This window comes from Atta colombica, unplaced genomic scaffold, assembly GCF_001594045.1.
Source record: "Atta colombica isolate Treedump-2 unplaced genomic scaffold, Acol1.0 scaffold205, whole genome shotgun sequence".
NCBI classification, from domain to species: domain Eukaryota; kingdom Metazoa; phylum Arthropoda; class Insecta; order Hymenoptera; family Formicidae; genus Atta; species Atta colombica.
This window is the reverse complement of record NW_017259300.1, coordinates 1765695-1782204: the sequence shown is the minus strand read 5'-3', so window position 1 is coordinate 1782204 and position 16510 is coordinate 1765695. Positions and strand designations below refer to the sequence as shown.

General features: G+C 31.4%; 1 protein-coding gene across 1 annotated transcript in view; it reads left to right on the top strand.

The window, feature by feature from the left end:
• LOC108687315 (protein tincar) overlaps window positions 1-16510 on the top strand; it is a 37305-nt gene that overhangs the window by 17100 nt on the left and 3695 nt on the right. Inside the window, exons 4-9 of the mRNA XM_018193009.1 lie at window positions 10178-10759; window positions 11721-11908; window positions 12455-12648; window positions 14627-15129; window positions 15458-15659; window positions 16394-16510. The exon at window positions 16394-16510 is cut by the window's right edge and continues 11 nt beyond it. Of these exons, the coding sequence (XP_018048498.1) occupies window positions 10178-10759; window positions 11721-11908; window positions 12455-12648; window positions 14627-15129; window positions 15458-15659; window positions 16394-16510 (1786 nt within the window). The remainder of the gene's footprint in view (window positions 1-10177; window positions 10760-11720; window positions 11909-12454; window positions 12649-14626; window positions 15130-15457; window positions 15660-16393) is intronic.

The following is a 16510-nucleotide window of genomic DNA, read 5'->3' as shown; positions in this document are numbered from 1 at the left end:
TTGTATATAATATATATAATATATATAATATAACTATACATATATAATAACATAAAAATATATATAAGGTATTCCGAAAATCGTATAACCGAGAAAGAGATAATTCGTTATGTAAAAGTAAATCGAAAATACAAAATAAAATCTTTTCGTACATAAATATTCTATTTTTGAGATTAAATTTGAATATTCGTCAATTACACCTATATTTAACTACTACATTTGCTTGGTTCATCCAATCTGGTTGTCTATCGTCATTTTTATTTGCATCTTTAATTCACCGAGTAAGAATTTGTCTTCAATATGTGAAGACATTTTCAATCATTTTTTACTTAATAAAATAAATACATTAAAATTTGCATTTCAAACTGCACCAAGTTCAGACTTAGAAATAACGGTGAATAGTCAGATTGGATAAACCAAGCAGATTATGGATAGTTTAATGCATGAATATTTAATGAATATTCAAATTAGATTTTCCCGAAAGCAGAGTTCCATACGAAAAAATTTTATTCTATTTTTTTCTATACTATTTCTATATTTTTTATTTTAAATTGTAATCTATATTTTTCGATTTATTTATATAGAAAGAATTATTTCCTTTCTGGTTATATCACTTTTTTAATTTATATCAATTTTTGGAATACCTATAATGTATACACTATATAATATGTTAATTTATAAAATTTTCAATAATGAGTATCTAAATGTTATGCTATTAATTCATAATAAGAATTTCAGAAACACATCCAATTTTTTTATTAATTAAAATATCAAAAAAGAAGGGCGCATAAATTATTTCAAAACTTGCTTGAATAATTAAAATAATATAAACTTTTTATTTAATTCTGAAAGCTTTCAGCATGATTACTTATACATATAATCAAAGGATTCTCTCACGAGACAGGAGTGAAGAATTTGAATAAGCAACTACAACTGTCAAGAATAGTGAACGATTCTTCTCTTCATTCTGGTACAATCACGAAGCGAAAATGACGCGTACGAATAAAGAAAGGGACCATAAGAACGATGAACAAGGAAGAATGGCGATGTTCCGTCGTTCTCTGTCCCCGCGATTTCTTCTCTCTCGCTTTTCTTCACTTCCATCCTCTCCACAACCTGCTGATTCTGTTTGCTCTGCGATGTCCCTTGCGGGGTTGATTGCACCAGCTGACGGCTCTATTCCGTGCACGTTGACCATAACCGAATTAGCGAGTAATTAGTTTACATAAAATTACACCAAACGACTCCGCCCTTTTCCATCCGTGCACTCTTGCGCCCATTTCTCCAACCCTTCGTCTTCCGGATCGACCAGCCGATTACACCAACGGAGCACCTGTCTATCGCGGTCGACACGCCAACACGCTCGAAAGCCTATCACCCAACTTGCTACGCAATTTCATTATCGGTGATTTAGTTGAACGCGGGGCGTTGCGCCGCGCGGCCGGAAGTGCCGGGATGTGCCGGTGGTTTATGAGCTGTATGATGCTCGCTCACACGCGCAAGGGGCAAAATCGGAAATGTAATTGTCGGCGATTGTAACCGAGCCTGCGCGTTTCTACATCATTCGAAATAATATAATGAATGTTCGCAATTTTATTAAAAAACATAAACTTTTGACGTTTTCTTCAAAATTTTGTGGTTATAGGAGCGGTACTAATTAGGCACTCCTGTACAATATTTAAATTACCCTTAATTAAAAAAGAACCTACATTTACCATAATGATCCACATAGAAGAATTTGTTTCCGCAGAAAACAAAAATGTCACTAGATAGAAAACAAATTTCTCATTTAATATTATATTGTTCTTCTGCGCATTCTCCTACATTAGAAATTATATCTAAACTACATTATATCTAAATTAAAAGTAGAATTATTCATTATAATAGAGCAAATGTATCTCATAATATTTTAATTTACGCATCATTCTTTTAGAAAATTTATAAAATTCTTGTCATTTGAAATTAATGATAAATTTGGAAGTTTCTAGTCAAAAGTTGATCAATAATAAAAACCATTAAAATTACTTATCTAGCACTAGAAATGAAAGAAAAAAAACATTTCTGCTGTACAGATTTTTGTGTGATCGGTTTTCTGATATCATATACTATTATATTATTTTTTTATATAATATAATAATGTAAAAATTTTAAGTAAACTTTTCACATTAAAATAATACATAAATAAAAATCTTTGACAAAATTGACTTCTCTAGAATTCATAATATATATATATATATGAAATCAATACAAAGTGTTCTCTATAAAATCAATATAAAGTAGTTCATTTACAGTGGTAATAAACAAGAAATGTGTTAAATTAACACTAAAATTAAAATAGGGCAGCGCCCTAAACTCAAATGGATATGAATTCAATTAGATACACGCAAAATGCAGTAGATCCATAATATACTTCATCAGCTGAAACTCGTATCGTATAAACTCATATAAATTATTTTCATATAAATTTTTAGACATAATTATATTTGCAATGAATAATTTACATATCTTTTATATCACGACAGTGACTGTAAGATGTTTATCATGCGCACATTTGTGCCTCGCAAGTTGCATCTCCTGACGTACATCTCATATTCATAGACTCAAACGCAGGGCAACATGTTTCACGAGCAATTCCTCCGGCGTCCGATATCCCGTAAAATATGCATGCGTGTTATCATTACCGCTCTATGTGGTGCATCATTCTCGTGCGGAGGCGATCATACAGACGGTAATGCCAATAACACGCTTCAACGATACATTATCCGCGCATACGCTTCGATATGAATAATTTTTAAATCACAAGTGTGATCGGGTCACAAAAAATTGCGCTGCCATTCGTTTTTGAGTGACATATAGTCTACGTACTATAGATTTGTATACTATGAGAAAAAATGTTGAAAAAGAACGAATCGAAAGATTTTAATCATTTTAATTTGATTATAAAATTCTGGTTATCTTTTATTTAATTAGATTCATATTAGATTCAATCAAAAAATTCTGATTTGTTTATTTTTAATCAAAATTTCAACTAATGAAACTCTTTTTCTAGTGTATTATCAAAATAGACGCATAGAATTTCTCTCCTTTCTCTTCGCAATATGTCATCTAACAGGCTTACATCCATTGTGAAGTTTAAAGAACATAATAGATATCACAAGAACATAATAGATATCACATCCGCGTGTATATAATTCTTCATAAGCGAGAGTTCAGCGTGATGACCTCTTTCATTATTGTTATTTTACGGAAAGGTTAGTCGGTTTGGTCTTAAAGTTCGAAGCATGCTGTGTAATTAATACATATCCGATAAGAAATAAATGCTGGTATCCCATGCCCTTTGCCTTTATGAAACATGCTTTCGCGCGAAGGTTAACGTCATTCGCAAAAGTCGTTTCTACGAGGATGCCATACAATCGGCCCGTTAATACATTAATATGAACTATAAGGTAGTATTTTGTCTACCGAACTGAAATACCGAGTCGACATGATAACGCCATTACAAAGGTCACTGTCGTGACTGTTCCCCTTCTCCGATGATGAAGCGAGAGAAGCGGGTGGCTGGTCGGGGGTCAGGGGTTGCTGCAACCTGCCGGCAGCTACCCTCCTACCGGATCCCGACGTCGCTCTCTTCTGTATTCATGAACTTGAATGTGACCGTTAGTGGCTCGATGAGTCGCATCCGTACGACTTGCATACGCGCGGAGAAGAGATTATCTGCCACGACTGGAATTTACTTTTCTCGATCCCGCGATCAACTAAACGTCTGCAACAAAAAGATTTCTCACCTCTAGGGATCTAACTGTACATTATCTTCGGAGCGAAGTACATTCTTAATTCATAACGCAGATTAATTGCATTTATTAGGTGTACAACTTTGCTTCCGCCGTTTTTTTTCCGAAATTCGAGGCTTTATTGTAAAAAACTGGTTATACATTTATGATTCAAAGTATTGTCCATCGCTGGCCACTACTTTCTCCCATCTTTCGGGTAGCGTACGAATCCTACGTCGAAAAAACTGGTCATCTTTTGAGGCTATCCACGAATCGATCCAATTTTTTACTTCTTCATAAGACCGGAAGTGCTGGTCAGCCAGGCCGTGTGCCATTGATCGAAACAAGTGATAGTCAGAGGGAGCAACGTCTGGAGAATACGGCGGGTGGGGTAGGACTTCCCATTTCAACGTTTCCAAGTATGTCTTGACCACTTTCGCAACATGGGGTCGAGCATTGTCATGCTGCAAAATCACTTTATCGTGTCTCTCGTTGTATTGCGGCCGTTTGTCTTTCAATGCTCGGCTCAAACGCATCAATTGCGTTCGATACCGATCGCCTGTGATTGTTTCAGTCGGTTTTAACAGTTCATAATACACTACGCCGAGCTGGTCCCACCAAATACAGAGCATGACCTTGGACGTCAAAATCACCGTTCTTGAAGCGTTGAAACCACTCACGACACGTTCTTTCACTAATAGCGGCCTCACCATAAGTATTTGAGAGCATTCGATGAGCCTCAGCCGCAGATTTCTTCATATTGAAGCAAAAAATTAAAACCTCCCGCAAATGACGAGAATTTGGCTCGTAAACTGACATTTTTAATCGAGAATAACTTTATGATGCAGACACAAATCGACTAATGTTTCTATGGGGTTATGTTGACAGATGCCCAAGTTTATTGTATGACGTCTATGATCTATTTATTTCGACCACCACTTATCGCTAAAGCAATCTATAGGAAAACGGCGGAAGCAAAGTTGTACACCTAATATACTACGGTTGAATTATTTAACAATTGTGGAAAATCTTCTCTTTTAAATTTGACTCTGGCAAAGAGAGGACGCGACATGATATGTGAATAATCGATTCCGACGAAACTCTTTGTAGTGATAGATCTGCATGTCAAGTGGTACTGGATAAAGGGATATAATGCGCTTCTCAAGCGTTTGTGAGAAAATTGATTAAAAATTACTAAAAATCATTGAATATTGATTTTCAATAATTTTTTTCTCAAATATTATTAACTTTACAGAAAAATAGCGAGAGACAAAAATTGTTTATTTTCTTCTCATAAAGTTCTGAGAATTTTTTCAGAATTTTTTTAGAATTTTTTAATATCGTATTTTCATACGATAAAAAAAATTGATAAAAAATTCTTAAAAAATTCTTAAAGTTCTATGAAAAGAAAATAAATGATTTTTGTCTCTTGCAGTTTTTTTTGTAAAGTTAATAGTATTTAAGTAAAAAATTATTGAAGACCAACATTCGATAAACTTTAATCGATTTTCTCACAAATGCTTGAGAAGCACATTATATCCCTTTATCCAGTATCATTTAACGTGCAGACCTATCGCTGCAACGAATTTCGATGCAATCGATTATTATTACGCGTCCTCTTCTTGTGAAACAAAAACTCTATAAAATTTTTATTGAAAATTTAATTGGTCTTTTGTAATAAGTAATTTTTATTTTTATTTCTCTTTGATAATTTAAAACTGAAATTACACATATCTATAATATATTCGAATTTGAACTCTAAATTTGTCTTTCTATATTATTGATATATTATTGAAATGCTTTAAAATTATCTATTAATTAAATATCTATAAAGTCTCATGCAGATGTGCTTATATATAGTGATTCTGGTTGATTGCACTAATTATTAATGCATATTAAAACCATTGTACACTGATTTAATCTGAGTATAAAAGTAAAATGGAAATATTTTGAATTATAAAATACATATTTTATTTAAAAGCACAATAAAATGTATTGAGGATTTAAACACACAACTTTACGTCAATTTATGTCGATGGTTTTAATATGCACCAGTGCGCACTAAATGCGTCTAATCGAATTCGCTATTAAATAAGTGTATTTATATTAAAATGCAATATTAATATTATACACATAGCATAGATGTTTCGTTCCATAGTTGTCTATTAATTTTATGTCTGTATTTTTTAAATATACTTATTGTTGAAAGATATAGAACTATATATATTTTATATATATATAATACATACATAATAAGTAATACAATCTATGAAAGAAGAAAAATTAAAGATGTATAATGTAAAAAAACATAAAAATTAAAAATAATTATATTAATATATTTTCCTTTATTATTACAAATATAGATAAACTATATAGACAAATATAGATGTATATTATTTTTTTGTAATTTCTGCAAATTAAATTCAGATTGAAATATGAAATATTACATAATTAAAATGATAAAAAAGCATAGAATTGCTTTATTAATCTAACAATGATACTCTTTTCAGAAAAGTTTGAATAACATCAATTCTGTGTTTTTTCAAGTTTCTTATAAATATATTTAAGCTTATAAACGAAGAAAACACATGGGATTGATGCACACTGCGATACATTGTGAACGAAAACACGAAGCCACATCTAAACAAAGGACAGACTGCTTAAAACAATAATAACTTTATGATAAATGCATCAGAATACTCGAAAAGCACGGTGATCTGGTTTTATAAGCCATTAAACATGTAAAATAAATCAATTAAATATGTTTATCAAGAATGCAAATTTCGTTGGTAGTGATCGTTATATAATACAATTACACAAACTGGTAAATTTGCAATAATGCACATACAGTCGATTTGCACAGAAATATTTTTGTCCACGCTCATTAAATACGAAATGTCAACCAGTATCAACACATTTTAATTAACTAAGCTCTTTATCTCATTTACCATAATCAAAAGACTAACTGACTGCAATTTCCCAAATTATTAAATTTTCGTGCAGTCTTAAGTAATTATATTTTCGTGTAACACACGTGCGTTCGATATTCAACAGTTGTAGTCCTTAGCTAGAAAACCATTCCGAAGTCTGACTGAAGAAGACGAAGAGAAGAAAAAGAAGAAGAAGAAGAACAAGTCTGGAAGAGCAGACTTCTTGTTTTTCTTCTTCAAAAGTCTCCAACAGGAACAACTGTGTTTCCTCTTAGAGGTTGCTATTGACGCATTTTGGATATATAGTAGAACAACTTCGAATCGAAGATGGTTTCTTCTGTACATACATGTACCTTATTGCAAGTTGAGAAGTTGAAACAATCTCTTACAAAGTGAATGTATCAGCTTTTTTAAATTATAGAAATTAAAAGAAAAAAGAAAAAGAAAGACTATTATTGATATTAAATTGTACTGTTATTACGTTTTACTCGTATATGAAAGTTTTCCGTATTTCAATCTCTCTTATTCTTAATGCTATTAGTTGGATATAATACATCTACGTTAGTTTTTTATTTATAATTTGTTTGGATGCAATTTTGTGTAATTAAACATTACCAGGTGGCGTTTGCCGCTGCAAAAAAGGTCAAATGAAAGCAACATAATCTGACTTAAGGCTGCAGAATACCAGCATTTTTGTCCTTCTCGCACTTAACCCCTTCTACGTCATCCCTGGCGGGATTAAAGATACTGAGAATGCGGAACCTCAGCCTCGAAAGGACCTCGGAAAGTGAGACAAGTTTAATCCCCTGGCTGTAATTACGCCGTATTCCAAGGCTAAAAATATTTCGAAGCCCCAGGAAAGGATAAATGGTCAGAATGTGAGGGACGGTCAATTAAGCGCGACTTTGTGCTTTCGTCTGGATTTCCCGCGTGATTTTCGCTCTCTCAGCATTTATCGTTCTATGTTGTCCATTTACGAGAGAATCAGAAACACTCGGACGAACACGTGGGATCCTGACGGTTTACGCTCGTTTTGATCCGACAGCTTGCTAATTTAAACGTTTTCTCACAGCATTAAATTTATTTTGCTTAAAATATCTCTTTTTATTTATATCAATGTATTAATATTTAAAATCAAATAATTTCACATTAAAACAAATCTGATAAAAAATTGATAATATAAAAATTTCTCCTTCTAAATTTGATAAGATTACAATCCATCATAAAAGAGTTCTTTAATTCCATCATTTAACATTGTCGAAAATAATTGTAATTAAAATTTAACCATTCAACGTGAATTGCCGATATTGTCGCAATATTATATCTGAACGAATATTATGTCAAACGGCAAAGTTTCGTCAAGAGCTCATTAACTAAAAGCAATTACTGAGACAGACAGATTTAATTTTCCGTTGGCGATAAAATTAATTCAGTGCGGCATTCATCTAGCATCTATAGGATATTAACACAATGAATTTTGTGTAAAAAAGATCAATTCAACGCATGATACCTATTTAATGTATTAATAAAATCTAAAGATGCATAATAAAAATAAAAAATTAATTCTTTTATCACAAAAATAAAAAAATGTAAGCAAGTTATATTACTACAAACACATAAAATAACTACTGCATTAATTTCAATTGTAAAATAATTATACATGTGTGTGTGTGTGTGTGTGTGTGTGTGTGTGTGTGTGTGTGTGTGTGTGTAAAGACGTCTACTTTAAAAACTATATTAATGAAATATCATATATAAATTTCTTGCTTTTTTCATATTTATTAAAACTAGAAATTTCTACAAAAAAAAATGTATAAATAACACAAAAAATTTTAATATTACAAGTTTTTCTGATGTGGTTTTATATTTTATTATTTATATATATATTTTAAAATTGTTTTCAAAGTATACATAATGCTTATGGATACACATAATAACAAAGTGAAACAGCGCCGGACATGCGAATATTTTTTAAATATTATAGTAAATGACAATAAAATCTTGTTTTCTAACTGTTATTACGTATTCAATCGAATCAATAATGTTCGCACGGAGTTCAAAGGTTACTAAAAGCAGCAAGAAAGAAAGCGGAGCCAATAAGAAACAGATCGAGACAAAAACGAAACTTGAAAGAACCTCAGAAGCGCCTTACGCCGATAAATCGTGGAAGAAAAAAAGATCTTATCAATGTTGGAGACAGAGGGGAGTGAATTGTTCCGGACAAGGAATCGATATATTGGTATTTTTTCGCGCTTCAATATCTATTCAGAACTTTTTTAGAAACTTCCGTGAAAGTTATAGCAAATGAAAGTTTAATGAATCAGAACATATAAAAAAAAATTTAATTAAAAATTATAGCATTGCACTAAAAATATAATTATATTAATTAATCATGAATTATGTCAAATAAAAATCGAACAAGTACTTTAAATTTAACTGAATAACTGTTTTCATTAAATTTTTACTAATAATTTTATTTTTACAATTATTCATTGTAATTTATGTAACTCTATTGATTGTAGTGCATAGAAAAGAAATCTATTAACATTATTAGCTAGTAACAATCTAATTAGAAATAATTTTGTTAATATTATTGTAACAATAATTATTGCAATTCAATAAGTATGTCATTCTTGTTTTAATAACTTTTTTGTTTATTTCATTAAAACTGCTATTGATTAAAATTTTTAATTAGTTACATTGTTATAATATCGTATTTCCATATATTTAATAGGAGTATAATATTTCTAAACTATAACTAAAAAATTACAACAATCACATTGAATATAATATCTTCATTAATTTTCATTTTTTCGCGAATAAATGATTTTTTAGTGTTGACCAAATATAACGTAAAGCGATGATCGATACCATGATGACACTTATCTCTTTCGAAACACTCTGTCACGAGGCTCTTCACGAGGGTCACTCGATCGAAGAAACGTTTCGTGATGCCATTGTCCTTTTTCAAACGCATCGCTTTACTGCAATAAAACCAGTTATAAAGCAGGATATCGCAAAAAAGATTATCTAACAGCTGCAGGATAATTGAATCGGCTCACTTCTTGCAAAAAAAAATTAAAAAACTCGAAAAAATGACAGCCATGTATTAAAAGATGACCACTCAGATTTCGCAAATATATACAGATACTGTTAAAAATCATATTAATAACAATATAATTAAAAATATTATTTTTAAAAATGATATTCATTATTATAAATATATGTATTATTTTTTATAATATATTCTTTTCTCAAAATTCTTGTTAAAAATATTTACACAATGAGATTTTTCAAACAGAAGAATACGAAATGTAAAATAATATTTAAATGCATTGAATATATAGATTATATTTTGTATAGATTATACTTTTATGTGTTAGATTTATGATTTTGTAACTAAGAAAATTTATGGAGAGTTTTTTTGATATCTATTACATTTTTTACTTAAATAGATATTTTATTATTTTATTACAGATACCATATGGAGAACCGATTTGGACTGGATGGTGATACATCGCGATCGCTTAGTGTTACTAAGTTTTATGAATCCGATCGGCAACTTAAGTACCATGACTGGTTCAGTAACTTCTCAACCTTTCGTAACGGATGATGATATTAACGAGAACCTCGATGAATTAACCACTCCAATACCTACAACAAACATGGCGCTTCCTGATGCTGTTGAGGCTCGTATCGAGACCACTACTAAATTCTTGACCGTTCTTCATCCAATCACAGATCCACCTTTATCCCACACTACTTCGATCCCTAGTACGATCCTTAGCAAATCTATGAACACTGAAACGATTTCAACAACTTCGAAAACGATATCGCTCCCAAAAAACAGTACTGCAAGACGTCCAATCGCGAGACCCATCACTAGGAATGCAAGTTCGAAGGGTAGATCGAAGGCAAAGAATCTCATGAGACTATCCACCACAGCTAAACCTATTAGAGTTGTCGAAGGAAATATGACGGCTCAAAGTATGTCGTTAACAATGAACAGTCTGGCTGATCTTGATCATCCTGAAAACTTGAATCTGGAACTTCAAACAGGTAAACCAGCCTATTAATCTCCATATCAGATTGTAACGCTTTTAATTCTTTTATATTTCCAAATTATTTAACAGCAATGCAATAAAAATGATATGCCAGAAAAATTCTTAAACTTTCTAAAATTTTAAAATGTTTTATGAATCACTTGTTATATAACATATATAAAAATACAAGAACATTATTTGTTTGTACTTTTGTACATATTACGTAATAAGTAATTCAATAAAATATTGTATTTTTATATTTTTTTTATATTTTGAAAGGATATTAATATATATTATTTTTATTGTAATTTATGTTATTAGCAATTTGCATTAAAAATTATTATATGTCATAAAACTTTTTTACGTTTCATAAAATTCATTAAAATATTTTAATGAATTATATGTTACTGAGAACTTTTTGCATATATTTCAAAATATGTACTCTATGCACAAGTGTAAGATCTTTTCAACCATATAAAATTATAAGAATTATAAGAAAAAAATTATAAGAATAAAACTATAAGAAAAAAATTAAACAATAAAAACTATAAGAAAAAAATTATAAGAATAAAACTATGTTTATAATAATATTCAAAAATATAAAAATACAAAGTGTAGTATTTATTTGATAAGATGTAAAATGAAAGTGTTAATTACCTTCTCAAAATGAGAGAAATAAAAAAATATCTTTACAGCAAAAATTAATAAAGCTGCATTACAAAAATAGTAAAATACTCTATAAAGATTATTGAAATACTCTATAAAGAAACAAAAAAGCATTTATTTTTTCATAAATGACGATATGAAAATTATAAGGCAAAACAATAAAATAAGAACGTTGCATTTTTCATAATATCTTGTAAAATAATGCGCCGAATAGGTAAATTTCACTTAACCACACTTTGATAGAATAAATAGCGTGAAAATGCGCTCATTCAAAATGAGACTATTTTCACGTCGCATATTTTATTTTTCAGCTGAATCATACGGTCCGATTACTCTAGAATATCTCAATTACGCCACCGCGCTCGGCGTCTATTCAGTAAGATACCCTGCCGTCTTCTGGTCGTGCAACAAAGCATTGGGCACGATTTTCAGTCTGCAATTGGTCGTAAATTCAGCGCAGAGTCTGCTGGCTTACGCTGGAATGTCCGTCCTTTACAAGGTAAGCAACGCAAAGTATTCGATGCCAGTTAAAACTCACAGGAAACTTCAGTAACGTCTCAGTCGGCTTGCTCTTGCTTATACGAGATATTCTTGCGGATACAAGAAAACTTAATAAAAGTTAATAAAACGCCAAGAAATCTGAGAAACGTCGGAAGTCCTCGAGAAATGTATCGTGAAATACGACGTCTTATTTGAAAAACCTCAGAACATTAGTATAAGTCGAAAGAGAAACTTTTAAAAATTCAAAAAGAAAATGTGAAGCCACTTTACTAAAATTTTTACTAAAATGGGTATAATAACACAAATCCAAAGTTTTGGAATTCATTTTTTGTTATATTATTTTGAAGAATGGTTAATCCTTCAACTTTTTGTATACCTACATAGATAATATTGTTTATGTTCTAAAGAAAAAATTTATTTTTAACAATAATAATTATATTTAGACATTTATTTCATTATAATAGCAATATATTTTTATTTATATATATTTATATGTATTTATATATATTTATATATATTTTTTTATATTTATATGTATTTTTAGGTCCAAGTGGTAGGTGCCTTGAAGGTCTTGCCGCATCTTCGGCATCGCACCATGCCGACAACCAGTACAATTTCGACAATATTTGGAGATTCTTACTTTCTATTAGATCCTCCAGTAACTCTCGTGCTCTTTGCTCTCTTGTCCTTTTTAGTACTCTGTTCCAGCATGGTCATGTACTTCTACGCTCATGGCAGGTAAATATTTACATGTTATGCACAAGCTTATTCGGCTCGTACTTCGATTAACTCTAGCTGTGATTACTTCCCGGGATTTTCTTTCGTGAAGAAAATTATTCTGGTCCATCCGTTATCAGATAAGAATAACGAAACAAATTTACTCTTTAGATTACACCGAGGATCATCGCGGAAGCGTTGAACCAAATGTTTATCAAATGTTTTATTTGAAAATATAAAAATGTACTTACAATTAATATCTAATAATATAAAGATATATTTAATAATTACACTAGTCCACGAATTTATATTTTGGAATCATTGCCTGAACGAATGTAATCCGTTTTTCAGAACTGAACAAATTCTCTTCTCTAAATTTATTTATCATGTCATAATTTTAAGAAAAATAGTATTAAAGAAAAAAAAAACGACGATTTTTAAAGTTTTCGTGATATTGTAACACTGGTAACAAAATTTTTGTTTAATTTACAAGAAAAGGATCCCCCTCCGATTTTAATGAGCTTTTAATATGTTTTGTAGACAAAAATAAGATAACGTATTTTTTTATACATGCGTTGTTGCATTTTTGAGGAATGAAACATTCGTTAAAAAAAAATTTTTTTTTTTAAGCAAATATCGTCGAAACCATAAAAGATAGAAAAAAATGTTTGAAGTTAAATGATTTTAATAGTACTTAATAATTGCAATTAAAAATTTGGTATCTATTTTATTTTTTATTTAAATAAAAAAATTTTTTATTAAACAAAATTTTTTAAATTGTTACTATAAAGTATTTTTGAAATTTTATTCAACTTTTATTTTAACGTTTTTTTTTATCATAGTGTCGATAATATTTGTTTAAAAAAAAAACCTGATTTTTTTTAACAGTTGTTTTATCTCTTAAAAGTGTGATAGATTACATATAAAAATTACATATCTGTTATTTTCGTGTACAAAACAATACATTAAAGCTTATCAGAGAAGGTTCCTTTCCTTATAAATTAAAAGACATAAAATTTCTCTTGTAAATCAAGATGAAATATAAAATTGATAAAATATAATATGGCTATTGTCAAATTGCTATATCTCGAAAATGCAAAATCATACCGAAAAAAAAACAAATATATTTTAAAGTTAAAAGTTATTTTTGCATAACATTAATAAAATTTTTAAAAAATTTTGACAATGTTGATTAAAAAAATGAATATAGACAGAGATGATTCACAAAACGGAGATAATTCACAAAATACATAACTTTTATATAGAAAATATAAGCGGTGATTTAAAAAGTATTGCTTTTTGATTCTTGGATACCATTTTTCTCAAAATTGTGACGTAGTAATCATTTAGAAATCGGATTTGTATTCAGCAGACAAAAATACTTTAAGAAACAACTAAATTATTGAAACATTATTTTATCGTAGATTGACGTCATTTATACTTTTCTTATAATTTATCTCTTCTTTATTAAACGCAACAAAATTTTTATCGCGAAGTTCATCAAACTCCGTAGTTTTTACGTTTCATTTATCCGTCTTTTATCTGACTTGCTAATTCGTTAATTTGAAACAGCATTTGTACGCGTAAGTCAGACGACCGTGCTCCCCGATACTGTTATTATTCAGTATGAAACTCAATGGTTTCCTCAATAGAGCCCAATCTTCCTTTCTCAACTTTCCCAGCATCCAACACAAAGGATAACAATTAACAGTCCCATTGGTATCGCAAGATATTTTCTTCTTATTCTTTCAAAAGAATCTTTAAAAGAAATAACATTTCTATTTAAGTCCTTCTAATTAAAAAAAATAAATAATTAAAAGTAGTCCGCATTAGACAAGGAAGAAAGAAACACATTTTTTTTTAACTTAGCTACATCTAAAAATATATAAATCACAAAATAGATTTATTGTGTGTGATTAAATTCTTTGTATTTCAGAAAAGCAATATTATAAAATCGAAATGTAATTTATAACTTTATATCGTGATATGCGTTGTGCAGGTTTACAGCGTTCTTGAATCAGGAACGTGAGCGTCGCGTGATCTTGTCGAAGGATGGCCGCGAGGGCAACGGTTGGGTCTATCTACCGCATTGCGCCGCGTTCGTCGTGTTCCTGGCAATCGTGATTTGCAGTGCGCCATTGCTCTACGATTTCACAGTAGTATATCGCGGTAGCCTGGACGGTGCCATCCTTGCCTGCATCGTCGGAATGATCCTACATCTTCTCCTCTGGTTGCTACTCTGGATATTCCTCACCATCAAGCAACGATGGACGTTTAAGTTACGCGTGACCATCGGACGCGCCACTGTGAGATCCGCGAGGTCGGTCAAACTTGTGACCGACGTCGATTTACTCTCGGCAAGGGACGAGGACGATGGCACCAATGCGCCGTTGCTCGTCGTCGGTAACGGCAGAACTTACACTATCGCCGACAGTTCGCCAAAGAGAGCTATCATGAGTGTAATACAGAAGGCCGCCATAGAGAGGAAAGCGCGATCGCAAGGTAACAGAAAAGTTCTAACAAAGAGCAAAGAGCTTCCGGAAACCGATAAATCGGATTTTTACTCTTACCGGACACATCAACTTTTCTTTTAGCGCGCCACTAGAAAAATGATATTTTTGAAAGATTGAGTTGTTTTATATCCGATTATACTTTCTGCAATAGAATTTTTTTCAAGAATGAGTGGTTTCCTCTTTTTTTGCTTGAAGCAAAGACAGCGGATACGAATTGTCGGGCATGAAATAGAATGAACGTGGCTTAAATTCTGATCGATGAAAGTACGCCCGGCTAATACCTGAAAGCGATTTATCCTTTTCCGTGCCGATTACAGGTGGAAACGTCGATGGAGTCGACGGCGAATCGACAGCTGACGGTGATGAGCAGATCTACTGGCTTAGGCCAAAATTACGTCCCTCGCCTACACAATCTCCGAGCGACACCAGCGGTGCACCGACGTCCGATAAGGGTTGGCTGAACAAGAAGCTCAAGCATAAGGTCACCTTTAACGACCTGCCTAGTACGTCAGGCTCGCGGTAACTACCCTCCTCCCTCCTCTTGGTGTCTTTGTATCTGTTTCTATGCTTTCATCACTTTGCCCACGTTACACTTGTAATACAAGTAGCGCTTTATTCATGTTTCTTATTGCGTTTGAAGAATTAAATATTTATGAAAGGGAAGCTTTCAAACGGTTATAATTAGATTATGGTAGTATTTCTTTTCTCTTCTCTTCGCATCTTCGTAAAATGAAAGAATATTCCCCAAGTAAAACAATGTATGGCAGTATACAATATACATATATATTGATAAGCTTGAGCTTTATTTCAGTAAAGCACGATGTACTATAACTATTGAATCCTAAAACATTCTGTCTTCTTGTCCTCACAATTTACTACGTATATACTCGTATATAATATTCACCTTAAATAGTACAAGTTGTGCTTCCTTATATTCTACTAACTTCTTGTGTCATCTATTATTGTTATCAATGTTCAAATGCCTTGAATTCAAATATTTCGAACTATTTCTTTTTACTTTCAATATCTTGTCATCATTTATGTGCGTTAGTGTATGGATTTCAAAACTTTCAAGAATTTCTTTACATTTCTTTTGTCTATCTGTCTGTGTATATCCATATCTATTCCGCTTGATATATTTTATCCAAACCTATCATTCTCACTGTTTCTCCGTCCTTCTTGAATTTCTTCGGCAATTGCTGTATACGCGTGGAGAAATAGGACATTATTTGACTGTTACGTTTGATTTCTAGTAATAAGGGAAAAGCCAGACGAGGCGTCGCAGACGGCGGGCCTGACGATGACGGAGATTACGCCACGTTACGCGAATTACCGTTAATCACCTCACTGGACCCTGCCGATGATTCTAC